General features: G+C 43.5%; 1 protein-coding gene across 1 annotated transcript; it reads left to right on the top strand.

The window, feature by feature from the left end:
* Positions 1-1775: 1775 nt before the first annotated feature.
* Positions 1776-8242, top strand: LOC136553636 (coagulation factor X-like). The gene is made up of 6 exons (XM_066545295.1): positions 1776-1851; positions 3342-3455; positions 4018-4158; positions 5794-6044; positions 6811-6928; positions 7681-8242. The coding sequence occupies exons 1-6, from the start codon at positions 1776-1778 to the stop codon at positions 8220-8222; spliced, it is 1242 nt and encodes a 413-aa protein (XP_066401392.1). The 3' UTR covers positions 8223-8242.
* Positions 8243-15489: the final 7247 nt, after the last annotated feature.

Here is a 15489-nt window from a genome sequence, read left to right as displayed (position 1 = left end):
AGCAGACATGGCTGGCTTAGGCAAAAGCTGACATGTACCAAGGATGGTGGACAGGGAGGCTCTAAGCTACCCTCTAGTGCTCAGGCTTCTTCGGCCTTCAAGGAAAAGCCAGTCCTGAGACTAAAGGGAGGAAAAGAAGGATGGTGAGGAAGCCCTGTGACTAGAGAAGCCCTGCAATAGATATTCCCAGGAGGGCAGTGAAGTCTCTGATGCTGGTTGTCTTCCAGAGTGGGAGATGTAAGGAGATGTCAGGTGTGCAGCATGATGGGGGCTGCCCTAAGGAACAAATATGGACAAGCTGCCCTTTGTTATGGCATCCTGCACTTTGGGAGGAAAACACACTGCAGCAGGCTCAGTGTCCAACAGTGCTAAAATATAATAGAGGTCGATTTGATCTCCTGTTGGCTCAGTAGGTTGGGCTGGGTGACCCTGTAGGTCTCTCCAGGCCCTATTTCCTGTGTTTCCAGGTGAGCAGTACCTGTCACTTTTAGGATCATGCCCTTGTGCTCTGCACTAGCATGGTAAGAACAAGCTTCCTGTGTACTGCTCCCTGGCCCAGGTGACTGACCTGGCAGGATTGTCTTCCATAGCTTGATTCCCAAAGCACAATGGCCTGTCAAGAGCTGTGCCCTTGGAGTAGTTTGAACAAAAGGAAACAGCACATAAAACCCATAAGCCTTCATTTTACGGTACAATATGAAATGTACCCAAAAGTATGTGTTCCATCAGCATCTTCATGAGCTGTTAAAACCATATCAGGCAGTGTTCCTTGTCTCCTTCATTACTCATCCTTGATAACTCCAGGGGATGTTTTTTGTTAATGGGCCATTGAGTGTGAGTGCATGATAAAAATACATCGTCCCATTGTGAGATGCTCCACCCAAGGGGAGGAACCAAGCTTTCCTATCTGCATATAATCTGAGGCTTGTAACAGTCACAGTCAGCCTTATCCACTGAATTCCCAGACAAGAGTTCCATAACCACCACTGGACCTTCAGAGGAAGAACAAACCCTTTTACAGGAACACTGCTTCAACAGAACCACATCTATCACTTCAAGAGGACTGCAGCCACCAGTTAACTGGACTGCTACCAACATCTGGACTAACAGGGTGTCAGGTTGTATTCTGACTCTATCAGTGTTTCTGTATTATTGCATTTATTTTAATTTTCCTATAAAATTGTATTTCTGACTTGGGATCTCCCACTGGTTTGCTTTCAAACAATAACAACCCCCAACTTTCATAATGGGATGGAAATTGATGAATTTGGGGAAGTGTGCTCTGTCCAAGTGTGCTTGTGACAGAGCTGGTGGGTAACAACTTTGCAAGGTGCTCACTGAGACCTGCAAACTCTTTGCCCTGATTTACTCCTCACTTCTGGAGTGCCTTCCTGCTTTGGCCCAGCATACAGGAGGCACAAAGCTCTGGCTCTGATTGTCTGCCTTCCTTGGGACATGGGCAAGAGCCACATCACCCACTATAGCTCCTGGCTGCCTGCATAGTCCAGCTGCTTTAGAGAGGCTTTGTCCAAATTTCCAGAGGAAAGCCTCTTAGAGGTGCTCTGCCAGCACAAAGCTATCAGTGGGGCATTGCTGCAGCACACACATGTGTTGTGTTTGAACACTGTGCCGTGGTGACACTGAGTGCAGACTTTGCTCTCGGAGGTTTTGTTTTCTCATGAGTGGCTGACCCTTGCACTGCGGTGTTTCTCCCTCAGCAGCTGCCCCAGAGCCCTGCAGAGCGAGCAGCGGGTGACGCGCAGTGCGCTCGGAGCATGGGCATGGCAGGTCATCGTGGGACAATGGGGCTTCTTCCTGTTGTCCTCCTTTTCCTCCAGATGAGGCAGACAGGTAGAGTGTTCGCTTCACCTTGGCTTTGTGCTGCTTTGCCTAAACCATGCAGGTAGCTGTCAATATTTTTGCTTTGCGGGGCAGGGGACATGAGTGAACACCAGGTGGCTTTGCTGTCTCACCAACCTTGCTCCACTTTGCCAGCTGCAGTGTAATGATACCCAGGGCTGAGGCACATGGGGAATTCCATTTTGGAGTGACAATTGTGTCAGTGTAAATTATGGGGTCTGTATGTTGATATGTAGTGTTTTCAAAGGCTCAGCACAATTAATGGGCTATTCTTCACATTCTCAAGAAATATGATAATTAAATAACCCTTACTATCCATTTGTAAGCTGCTGAGGGACAAAATGATGTCCGCAATATTTAACTGTACAGAGGAGAACAAGAACCCCACCCCATATATCACTGTGATTTTCTAATTCGTCACAAAACCATCACATCTCCACTTAATAAAATAAATTATCCCACCTATTCTGACCCTGCTCTAAACAGGGGCAGAGCAGGTGATAAAATTTAGAAATTTGAAATTTTTCTTTAAAGCAGTGAATTCTTGAGCAAGTGTCACTTCTCTGGATATCCTACTTCTTGCATGAAACAGTGCATCCCAGAGAACATATGTGAGGGGGTAACACATTTTTTGCAGCAGAGCACTAAATGGGAAAGACCATATCAGAAAAGGAATGAGATGGGTGGGAGAAAGAGCTGCTACATGAAACGTGTCTCCAAATGCAGAGTTACCTCCCTGACCTCAATGTCCTCATATACTGAATTTGTGAGGTATGTGTGGCTGGGGCCCTGCAGTCAGGTCGCCCGGTGTGTCTAGGAAAGGAAGAAAGGCTGCAGAACTCAAGATGCCAGCATAGATGTGGGCAGCATGAGGTAAGAGGTAATAGCTACAAGCTCAAGCTCATACCTCAATGGATACAGTGAGAAAATTTTGGTTCTCTAAGCAGTACAGAATAGAAGTTTGGCCTGCTCATGTGACTTTAGCAGGGTTTTGTAAAGTTTGGAGGTTTTATTAGCTTCTGCTTAATAAGCCAGTATCTGTGTCTTTAAATGAAAAGCTCTGCAGGCAAAAGACATGCAGAAGGCCTGACATGACCTTTAAGGAAATAAAAGTTGATGGTTTTCAGCCAGTAGTTGCAATATAGAAATGTCCTGTCTGGTTTTACAGGATTCACTGTAAGTTATGTAGACTCTGACCACTATGTATTACTTAACCTTCCTGTAAAAAAAAGGCTTCTGAGCACATCCTAATACAGTGGCCACCAAAAAGAGATTGCAAAACTGAGGATATAAAGGTGAATCATTGCAGGTTTGGAATGATTGTGTTTATACGGTTTGTTCCATCTGGAATGTGGCAACTCACAGGACCTATGTTTTGAAAGGAAGGATGAAAGATGGCTTAAGAAAACTAAGAGCCCTTCTGTGGCCACTGAAAATGCTTGCACACTTACAGTAATTTGGGGTTTGGTTTGTTTTTGTAGATGGGAACCAGTGCAGTTCAAATCCTTGTCACTATGGTGGCCACTGTAAAGATGGAATTGGTTCCTACACTTGCACGTGCTTGGATGGTTATCAAGGCAAGAACTGTGAGTTTGGTAAGTTTCTGCTTTAGAGAACCATGGCGGTGAACTTCCCAGGGAGCTTTGTAAGGAAGCAAGTGTTGCATGGAAATCCTTCCTGAGGCTCACTTCTGTGGCATAGAGCTGCCCCTGTGACAGGGGGGGTATCATTAGCCCAGAAGTAAGAGCAGGAGTGTGGAATTGAAGTTTAGTCACAGGACCAAGGGGCAAGATGAGGAGTTGGAGTTTTTAGGGCAGGAGGGAGGAATTGTGTGAGGATTTCCACAATTATGTTCTGTGTTAGTGTTTTGTTCATTGTTCCCCTGACAATTTGTCTCTGCTTTTTGAGCTCACCATGCCATGGCCACTGGGCCCACTTGGACCTGGCAAGTACAATTGGTGTGCTGGATGTGGCTGCTTTGTAAGGCACAAGCTGATGTTCAGCACTCACATGAGTTATTCCTCAAGGGTGCTTCAGGTGCTTGGCAGGTGGGGATACAGATCCCGTTTAAAGAGGGTGTTTTGTTTTGGAGAACTTCCAGATCTTCTGTGAAGTCAGTGTTTATGTCCAGTTTTTCTGCCATCATCTCTTTTATAGTCATACCAAAGTTCTGCAGAATAAACAACGGGGACTGTGAGCAGTTCTGCAGCGTCCAAAGAGATGGGCAGAAGGATGTGGTGTGCTCCTGTGCAGATGGGTATGTTCTAGCAGAGGATGGCAAACACTGTGTTGCAACAGGTACGAAGCCATGAGATAAAGCAATAGCAGTGGTTGGTGAGACTTGTTTCACTGTTAAGGGGTGTCTTGGTTTGCGGTTGAGGAATGTCTTTTGAATCACCAGTATCCTACATGACATAGACTCAAGAGTAAGGCTAACTGATTTATATTTCAAAAGCTTTCCATTTGTGAGGTGTTATGGTGGAGTGGATCAAAATGTACATGATTTTGAACCCTTTGCAAGGTGCCTCTCAGTGAGGCATGTCAGAGTAAATTCTGCTGTTAACAAGATAATAAAAAATCGTAGAATCACAGACTATCCTGTTTTGAAAGGAATCTTCAATGATCATGAATACCCACCTCATGGACTATTACTTGACTACCCCAAGAATAACTCCATGTGCCCGAGATTGTTGTCCACACATTTCTTGAACTGTCAGGCTTGGGGCCTTGACCCCTTCCCTGGGGAACCTGTTCAAATGCCCAACCACCCTCTCGGTGAAGAACCTTTTTCTACTATCTCCCCTGACACTGCTTCCTGCCATTCTCTCAGGTTTCTTCATGGAAAGGGCTGTCCAGTATTGGAATGCACTGCTCAGAGAAGTGGGGGGGTCACCATCCCTGGAGATTTTCAAGAAACACCTGAATGTGCCACATAAAGCTATAGTCCAATTAACAAGGTGGTGATCTGTCAAAGGTTGAATTCTATGATCTTGGAGGTCGTTTCCAACCTAAAGGATTCTGTGATTCCATGTCCTGGTCACCACAGAGAAGAGATCAGTGCCTGCCCCTCCTCTTCCCCTCAGGAGAAAATTATTGACCACAATGAGGCCTCCCCTCAGCCTCCTCTTCTCCAGGCTGAACAGACCAATTGACCTCAGCCACTCCTTCTACTTCCCCTCAAGGCCCTTCATTGTCTTTGTTGCCCTCATTTGGACGCTGTCTAAGAGCTTTATATCTTTCTGATATTTATAGGTCAAAAACAGTACACAGGACTCAAGGTGAGACCACACTGAGAAAAGTGATCACATTAGGATCTTTGCTTAAACACTTACAGGCCATACAAAAGATCAGCTTGCAGAAATTTATACTTAAATTGCAATTAACCTTATCAACTTGCAACTGAAGAGATAGTGCTAATCATAATTATCCAATGTATATATGTAAAATTTTATTGTATTTCAAAATACCACAGGGGCGGGGTAGGTCAACCATTTAGATATCATGTCAGGTTTTATATCTTCTATAGCTAATAACAAATTGCTGTCATTAGCCATATTATTCCTAAAATAAAGCACTTCACTCACTCTCCAAATTAAGTACATTTTATTAAGAGGAATGACATGAATATATCAATGTAAATACTTGAAGATGATGTATGAAATTTGTTAAAAACAGATTGATGATGGTGTATTAAATTTTAAATACTTTCAAAATATGACTGTGAAATGGAGGCTGAAGGAGAGCTTTCATGATGAGAAAATAGCACTCATTTTCCAAACCATGTGGTCTTTCTTCCTTGATTCCATGTGACAAGTCTTTCGTATTGTCTGGAAAATGAGGAAGCAGCACTGTATATTGTGAGATTGTATTTCCAAGAAGTTTCTTCTTGTGTTAGTGTTTCTATCATTAATTTTAGGATTCTTCTCTTTACAGTAAAATACCCTTGTGGAAAAGTTTCTGTGCAAAGGAAAAAAAGGTCTTTTCATTTACCCGCTGACCACAGCAGAGGAATGAGTGATGAAGAAGACCCTCCTCCATACGAAATGACCACAGAGGAGAACTTTGTAATTACCACAGAAAGCCCAACACCTCCACCTGACAACAGGACAAGCAGCAAGAATCCCTATGTCGATACCAGGATAGTTGGTGGGGATGAGTGTCTTCCTGGCCAATGCCCATGGCAGGTGAATGGAGGGGGCTTTGCCCTGCCTGTGGGGAGAATGTGTCTGAGGGAAGGGGAGCAGAGGCTCCTTCCAGCTGGGAGCCTTCTGAACATGACCCATGTCACGTGCAGCGGCAGTGAGACGTGGCTGAGCTGTGTGACCCTGGGCACTTGGATGTGCTGTTCTGCAAAGTGCAGCCTCACGGGGTCAAAACAAAAGGCTGCGTGCCATTTCAGGGGGAACTGCCTACCCTATCCCCAGAGAGGACTTTGGGTCATGCTGTTCTCCCAGGCCATTTTTGCAAGTTACATTTTGGTTCTATCTGAGACCATCCACCCAGGCAGCACACGCAAGTGCATGCCACATAAAGCCAGCATTTTGGTTCAGAAATACACCCTCATGTCTCAGTTTCACCCTTGAGTTTGGGTCAGCCAAAATGAATTCCTGTATTTGAACATTGTTTGGGGGGTAAGTCCAAGGGATGTGGTGATCAGGAATCTGCACTCTGCCTGCTCAGTCAGTCAATGCCTGAGGGACGTTACTCAGCACTGGCAGTGAAGTAATGTGGAAGGCAAATGTTTTAACTTCACATAGAGACAATCAGGACTCTGTAGCAGTCAATCTGCAGCCTCTGCATGTGGGAGTACAATGCTAGGAGATACATGGAGGGCCACATACATATTGCAGTAAGAGGCATCTCTGTAGTGTGCACAGAAATCAGCGCTTTACAGCTCGTCGACATTAAACTGCACTTTCTCCTTCTGCCCTTACCTGTTTTGCTTCACAGGCTGTTCTGTTAAACGAGGAAGGAGAAGAGTTTTGTGGTGGAACTATTCTGAATGAAAATTTTATACTTACTGCAGCTCATTGCATAAACCAATCCAAAGAAATCAAAGTTGTTGTTGGTGAGTGATTATTTCTTTTACTCCTCTGAGGTGAGAGTAGTTGTTCTGCCGAACCTTCTGTGCCTTAAATCTCCCATGAGATGTACTCATGATTCATTAAGGCTTGTTACCTTTTTGCTGCTTTTTATAATTTCTTGTTATTCTGACCATCCTTCTTTGTAACAATAGGTGCCTCTCTTTCTTCTCTACCAGCTAGCTGGAAGTGATTACAGTTAAATATTCTAGAAATATTGGTTATCTATGTGTTCAGCAGAGCAGTGTTTCTGCAGGAAGCTCATCATTCCTGGCACTTCAGAATCATCCAGAGTTGTTCCTGCAAGAACCCTCAGGAAAGCTCTGACTCATGGAATAGAGCAGACAAGAACAAACTCAGATTTCCCATTGCTTTCCTTTTGAACCAGGACACAGGATCAACACAGCTTCATCTTTGCACTGTTGTAGTCCAAACCCTGTTCTCTTCTCTAAGCCAGGCTCAAGCTCCTGGAAGTGCTTCCACACAAAATTGCATGAGTTTAGCTGAATCAGCATATGCCTTTCTATAAACTGCTACAAAATCTCCATAGACCTAATCTCAGGACCAAAGCCAATCCACTTGCTGCTAAGAAATGTTGCCTGTTTACAGTTTCCTTCTGTGGTCTAAGGTCCTGGACAAAGTACTCAGAATGAATATACTACTCTCTTCCTCTGTCAAGGTTGTTCTGAAATTCTTATACTTTCTCCACATTGATGACCCTTTTAATGCTCTTGTGCAGGTGAAGTGGACAGAGAGAAGAAGGAGCAGTCTGAATCAATGCACACTGTGGATAAAATCATTGTTCACTCCAAGTTTGATGCTGAGACTTATGATAATGACATCGCCTTACTAAAGCTGAAGGAACCTATCACGTTTTCAGAGTACGTCATCCCAGCATGTCTCCCCAAAGTAGACTTTGCTAATGAAGTTCTGATGAAGCAGAAATCTGGAAGGGTTAGTGGCTTTGGGCGGGAATATGATGGTGGACAACTCCCAAAGAAACTGAAGATGCTTGAACTCCCCTATGTTAATAGGAGCACTTGTGAGCAATCCACCTACTTTGTGGTAACTGAGAACATGTTCTGTGCTGGTTATGACACAGAGCAAAAGGATGCTTGCCAGGGAGACAGTGGTGGCCCCCATGTGACCAGATACAAGGATACTTATTTTGTTACTGGAATTGTTAGCTGGGGCGAAGGATGTGCAAGGAAAGGCAAATATGGGGTCTATACCAAACTCTCCCGGTTCCTGCGCTGGGTAAGGACAGTCATGAGTTTGTAGTGGTGCTATGTCCCTTGATCTTCCTTGTTACCTGCCAAGGTGCAGGATTGGAAATGAAAACTTTCTTTTCCTGCATATCTGCTAAGTTGGTTATGAGATCTCTTTAAAGTTATGGTCTGCTTCCATTTGTATTATTCCTGGCTTTAAAGCACAACTCTGAGGACTGTGGGGGTCTTTGGAATTGGTTGAATGAGGGAATTCCCCCAAGCAAAAAGGCTGCTGAGTGGGGTCTTTGGCTTCTTTTCATTATTTATCAATGGCCATTGTGGTTCCTATCAGTTGTCACGAGTGCTCCTACCAGAGGCTTCTAAATATGTTCTGAAGAGTCACTAGTCATGATGAAAGCAGGAAAGGTGGGAGTCACTCAATCCTCATATTGCAGCCATCTGGCTCAGCAGGGAGTTTGTCCTCACTGGAGTTGTTTAGCTTCTACCTTCAGATGTGTTCAGAAGATGAAGGGAACAGGAGATCTTGCATGTCTAAATAAAGAGGGGTTTTGATTTCTAAGGATTGTACTTCACTCTAGTTTTATTCGTACACTCTGCTCATCAGAATATATATATGTGCATATTCAGTGTTTTCTGTATCTTGTTCTGGATTGTGTATGGCTGAGGATTAGAAAACTCCTTGCATGTGTATTGTTCTAGATGTTTCAGTTACATGCAATATTGATGTACACCAGCATTTGAAATAAAACATTCTTTCTCTTTTTTTTGTTCTTGTTTCTTGTAATTTTAACAAGCACAGCCCCAAAAGCCTCCATCCATCATGTTCTCTGCCCCCTAGGAATCCTGATGGCTTTTTCAAAGCTTCTCTAATCTCTTATGTTCTGTGCTCTGAGGAGCACTGCACTTCCTTAGGCACCTGCTCCATCTCTCTCAGGCTTTGAGCTGGTACTGGCTTGTTTCACACAGCAGGTGCTGTGAGCACAGCAGACTGACAAACCCAAAACACAACTCTGCAAACAACAAGTATTGCTGCAGCCAGCACTGATTGTGGGCAGGAAAATGATTCCACATAGCAAAATTTGATCCAATTGCAAAATCCAGGAAAATGGGACACAGCACACAGCTGCTGAGTAAACTGGTGGATTTTGAGATACTGGAATTCCTCCTGGCAAGCAGACATGGCTGGCTTAGGCAAAAGCTGACATGTACCAAGGATGGTGGACAGGGAGGCTCTAAGCTACCCTCTAGTGCTCAGGCTTCTTCGGCCTTCAAGGAAAAGCCAGTCCTGAGACTAAAGGGAGGAAAAGAAGGATGGTGAGGAAGCCCTGTGACTAGAGAAGCCCTGCAATAGATATTCCCAGGAGGGCAGTGAAGTCTCTGATGCTGGTTGTCTTCCAGAGTGGGAGATGTAAGGAGATGTCAGGTGTGCAGCATGATGGGGGCTGCCCTAAGGAACAAATATGGACAAGCTGCCCTTTGTTATGGCATCCTGCACTTTGGGAGGAAAACACACTGCAGCAGGCTCAGTGTCCAACAGTGCTAAAATATAATAGAGGTCGATTTGATCTCCTGTTGGCTCAGTAGGTTGGGCTGGGTGACCCTGTAGGTCTCTCCAGGCCCTATTTCCTGTGTTTCCAGGTGAGCAGTACCTGTCACTTTTAGGATCATGCCCTTGTGCTCTGCACTAGCATGGTAAGAACAAGCTTCCTGTGTACTGCTCCCTGGCCCAGGTGACTGACCTGGCAGGATTGTCTTCCATAGCTTGATTCCCAAAGCACAATGGCCTGTCAAGAGCTGTGCCCTTGGAGTGCTTTGAACTAAAGGAAACAGCACATAAAACCCATAATCCCCCAACTTTCATAATGGGATGGAAATTGATGAATTTGGGGAAGTGTGCTCTGTCCAAGTGTGCTTGTGACAGAGCTGGTGGGTAACAACTTTGCAAGGTGCTCACTGAGACCTGCAAACTCTTTGCCCTGATTTACTCCTCACTTCTGGAGTGCCTTCCTGCTTTGGCCCAGCATACAGGAGGCACAAAGCTCTGGCTCTGATTGTCTGCCTTCCTTGGGACATGGGCAAGAGCCACATCACCCACTATAGCTCCTGGCTGCCTGCATAGTCCAGCTGCTTTAGAGAGGCTTTGTCCAAATTTCCAGAGGAAAGCCTCTTAGAGGTGCTCTGCCAGCACAAAGCTATCAGTGGGGCATTGCTGCAGCACACACATGTGTTGTGTTTGAACACTGTGCCGTGGTGACACTGAGTGCAGACTTTGCTCTCGGAGGTTTTGTTTTCTCATGAGTGGCTGACCCTTGCACTGCGGTGTTTCTCCCTCAGCAGCTGCCCCAGAGCCCTGCAGAGCGAGCAGCGGGTGACGCGCAGTGCGCTCGGAGCATGGGCATGGCAGGTCATCGTGGGACAATGGGGCTTCTTCCTGTTGTCCTCCTTTTCCTCCAGATGAGGCAGACAGGTAGAGTGTTCGCTTCACCTTGGCTTTGTGCTGCTTTGCCTAAACCATGCAGGTAGCTGTCAATATTTTTGCTTTGCGGGGCAGGGGACATGAGTGAACACCAGGTGGCTTTGCTGTCTCACCAACCTTGCTCCACTTTGCCAGCTGCAGTGTAATGATACCCAGGGCTGAGGCACATGGGGAATTCCATTTTGGAGTGACAATTGTGTCAGTGTAAATTATGGGGTCTGTATGTTGATATGTAGTGTTTTCAAAGGCTCAGCACAATTAATGGGCTATTCTTCACGTTCTCAGGAAATATGATAATTAAATAATCTTTGCTAATTAATGATAAGCTACTGAGGGCCATAACAAACCCCACAATGTTTAACAGTCTAGGTGGGAATGAGATCCCTACCCCAGGACCCACTGTAGTTTTTTACATCTCACAAAACCATCACCATCATGATAAATCATCCCACCTCCCCTTTAGGTTGGACCCTGAGATCTTCTCTACAGAGTAAATGTATGAATCACATTGTGGACTTGATGTGTGCCTTATGTTTCAATTTTGCTGTTGTCTCTGACTGGAGACAACTGAACAAACACCTGAGTCATCACCATTACAAGAGCTATGAGTTAGAGGTCGATTTTGACATCCCAGAGATGAGATGGGAGAGGTACTTAGTGAGACACAGGGTGCCCTGAGAGTCTTCAGAATGTTTCAAGGACGATCTTGTATAAACATGTCAAAAGCAATTGAGTGCACTTACGTGCATTTAATGTTAAAATACAGACTAAAAATTGCTGACAAAACAAAGATGCAAGGTAGCTTCTATAAAATTAAGTGTAAAACTGACAGAACTCATTAATGAAGTAAAGAAAAAGAACAAGTGAATAAAATTAATGTATTTTTAAAAGAAAGGCTAGTTCTAAAATCCCCACAAACCCCCAAAGTTTTTAAGGCATATGTCAAAGCTGTCCCAAGGTCAGGAAAGTACAGGACAATTGATTAAAACGGTGAGATCTTTTGTGACCTGACCTCCAAAAACAAGTGTTAAAGTGCCTAGCTCTGTATAAAAGAATTGTAAACGTCGTGACATAAAACCAGAAAAGCTGAGAAGTAAATATAATAAGATACATGTGATATCAAATCAAGAGCTGACCTAAGTATTTGAATAATGGAAGAAAGAACATGAGTGTTAGTCTGTGCCCAATGGAGAAGAAAGTCTTTCTTCCTTAAATTAGCAAATAACTTGCACCCCCCCAAGGGGGAAAGAAACTGCTGAACTGCACTATTCAGGAAAATAATCACATCAAATTTCTCCAAAGGAAAACTCACATCACTTTTCCCCAAAGACAGGATGATAGGCTGTGTGGCTGCAAAAGATGGAGTAAACCTCCCCTCCTTCAAGGGAGGCTTCTAACATAATTTTATCTGACACTTTTATTGCAACAGAAAGAGAAACAGCTGTAAGTTTGGTGCCAATCTGGTCAAGAAACTGTGCTACTTGATTGAAAGATTATATGGAGTGCAAATCTCCACACCTCTGAAGACCTCTGGCACTGGTATTTTCCACAGTAACATGCAAGACAAAAGAGAGTTTTCTCACTGCTTTTTTACCTCATTCCAGACTGGAAGGCCTACCATAAGTTGAGATGAGCATTCAGGCAGTCTTGGGAAACTGAAACACCAGTCCAACGTAAATAGAAGGCAATTATGTAAACACAAAACCAAAATTTCACCTTTGGTCCCACAACATGCAACCACAGAGATTTGTAAAATATGGAATAAAAGCAAGACTTCTTTGTTTTCATGAGGATGAACAGCTAGGACAGGAAGTAATGGGATCCCACCACTCTAAGGGCTACTCAGATTAGACATTAGAAAACACTTTTTAGACATTTTAAGGCTAATTAAGGAGTGCATTAAGCTGTGTGGGTGAGCTGTGGAATCTCATTAGGAATCTGCAGGAGCAGGTTAGACAACATCTTTAGGAGCAGTTTACTTGCTCTTGCACTGTTAGAGCCAGGAAGAGCTCTCTCACTCTGCCTGTGATCTTGCAATTCCAGGACTGAGCTAAGGTAGCACGAGCCATATACAGATGGAAAAGGAATATTGCAAGGATATAGCAAGAGCCCAGTACCTCATTTGTTACTGATGCTTTAGTTGTTGATGTTTTTTGCCTCTTATCCACACCCATGTTCATCTTTGCCTTAGTACAATAGCTGTTCTGGCAAGTACAGATTACTCCTTGAATTGCCCTCTGAAAGCTGTTAGTTACAGCTGGGAAACACAGCATAAGATGTGGAATAATAGTGCTCTACCTAATGTTGACAGCTTACCAATTTTTAAATAATAATACAACTATTGTTATTACAAAGGCCTTTTGCAGGAATTGTACTGTATTTCCTAAAGTGGTGGGGTGTTTGACTAATGTTTGCAAGCCAGCTTTTATAAGCTGCTTGTGCTTTTAGGAAGTCACCACAAACCTTTAACCTGCCTATACATTTGTCTCCTTTGCAGTCATACCAAGTGATGCAAGGTCAACTTGAGAACTGTGAGCAATTCTGAAAAACTGAAGATGGAAGAATCATAAGTCCCTGTGCTGCTGGCTATGCCCTGGGCAATGAAAAAACCTGTGGTTCTGTAGGTACAAAGTACATTTATAGTTCATTCTATGGGACACATCACATCTGTACCACATTTAGGAAGTGCTGCTGTGTTGCAGTGCTGTCGCAGACATCTTTCATGAAAAATCCTTTCTTAGGATTTTTCCTTGTGAGAAGCTGCAGTTTCAGCAACCAAAAGTAAACAATGGTTATCTGCTGCTGTGGAATGCAACAGGTAGACCTGTGATTGGTCTCCTGTGGATGTTTGGATTTCCTGACCACTCATGGCAGAGCTGGCTCTTGCTCTCTGTCTGAGACACAGATCTTTGTTATTCATTCTTTTCTATTCTTAGCTTAGCTAGCTTCTGAAGAAACCTTTTCCTTTCTATTTCTTTTTAGTATAGTCTTAATGTAATATATATCACAAAATAATAAATCAAGCCTTCTGATCATGGAGTCAACATTCTCGTCTCTTCTTCATCCTGAAAACCCTTGTGACCACGGTCACACAGTGCCACTGTAGCATGAAGAATAATGTTAATTGTTCAGGCCTTTCACATGACTTGAGCTGTTGATAACAAATTTTGTAAGACCTTAGCCAGAGGACATAGTTTAAGTAACATCAAATTATGCAGCTGTGAGGGATGTATGGCAGCAAAAATAGCTCAAGAAAGTATTCTGTGCAATTGGGTGTGTTCTCTCAGGGGACTGCAAAATCCGTGTCCCAACAGGGGGAAAACCATATCAGAAACTGGTGATTACAGCAGGGCTCAGATTCCTCTTCTCCCAAAGACTGAAACAGGCCTTCCATGCTATGGAGCATTTTGTTAGAAAGTAACAGGTTAGACTTTTGTTTGATAAAAGTTGGTGTCTAGTTTCAAGGCCTCTGGGACATGCTAAACACCTACAGATCCAAATAGGCCGAAATCCAAGAAATTTCTCCCTTTACAGTACACTGTTCACAAAGACTCATTATCATTTCAGTAGTAGTAACATCATGTGACTGAGTTATATTTCACTTGTTTCTCTTCAAATACCTACCCCACCTGAACCCCAACCTGTTCCATCTGAAAGAAATACAATCTGCCTTTCTCTTTTCTTCTAACAACAGGTTTTCTGCAGTTTTCATGTGGCAACCTAAATAGATTAATAATTACTGACACTGAATTTAATTCCATCATTTTTGCCTTCATTCAAATTGAACATTAACAATTACTAGTCTTAGTCTATTTTTCTGTCTGATATAATACCCTTTGTAATTTAAAGCCGCATTACTATCATGAGCCAAATTACTATTATGATTTCAAGCATAGAATACTTGACTCTATTTTCCAATAAAAAATATTTATTAACAGCAGGTACATAACAATTATACTAATAATGGAAGATGTTTAACTTTCAAATACTTTGAAATGCTGAACCCTCTTGCCTAGTTGCTCAAAATGGGTAAATTTTAAAAGAAATTAAAATAAATTTCATTTTTCAGACATTCCAATCTTTTTGCATGCGCAAAGCTTTTGTTAATATCTTGAAAAATCTAGCAGAGCCAAACCTGACAAGGACACCTGCATATCTAATTAGATTGTAAAATGCTGCTGTCAAGGAGTTTTCCTTCAAATGAGTGTTAAGCAAGTTTTCTCTTGTTTTCATGAAGGGTTGATTCCCTGAAAGTGACCTGTTTCCCTGCAAACCATTTTCCTCCACTGTAGGTATCTATCTGTAACTCTAAAGGCTGCTTTTGACGAAAAACCAGTGTTCCAGCCAGTTTGAATAATTGTAGGAAAACCAACTCAAGATGCAATGGAAACTAGCTGTACTTTCCTGACCATAAAACTATTCCTTATACCAGGAGCTCTGTCAAACAAGCTCTGCTGAGTGGCACTTCAGGGACAGAAATTGCTTCCCACGGCAGCTGCCTGCTCTACAGGGTTCCTTTCATGTCACTCAGCTCGGTACCTCAGGGACAGCGCAGGCACCATCCCCCGCAGAGATGGAGGACCATAGTCCTCAATTTCTGATATATTGGCTCAAATCAGGTGTTTCTGAGCTCAAATGGAGGCTGGTAACACCAGCTGAGCATGCACAGACTGTGTTCAGTGTTATGGACAGGGGCTCTTTGCTCTCAGCATGCAACACATGCTTCGGAGTCCCAGTACCACCACACAAGAAGCATTTTGATTATGCCATTGCAGTCCAGTTCCCACAAGGCTCAGAAATCATGAACTAGATGGCAGAAAGTCACAGGAATCACAGCAAACCC

Source organism: Molothrus aeneus, chromosome 2 (assembly GCF_037042795.1).
Source record: "Molothrus aeneus isolate 106 chromosome 2, BPBGC_Maene_1.0, whole genome shotgun sequence".
Classification (NCBI taxonomy): Eukaryota; Metazoa; Chordata; class Aves; order Passeriformes; family Icteridae; genus Molothrus; species Molothrus aeneus.
This window is presented reverse-complemented; position numbering and strand designations above follow the sequence as displayed.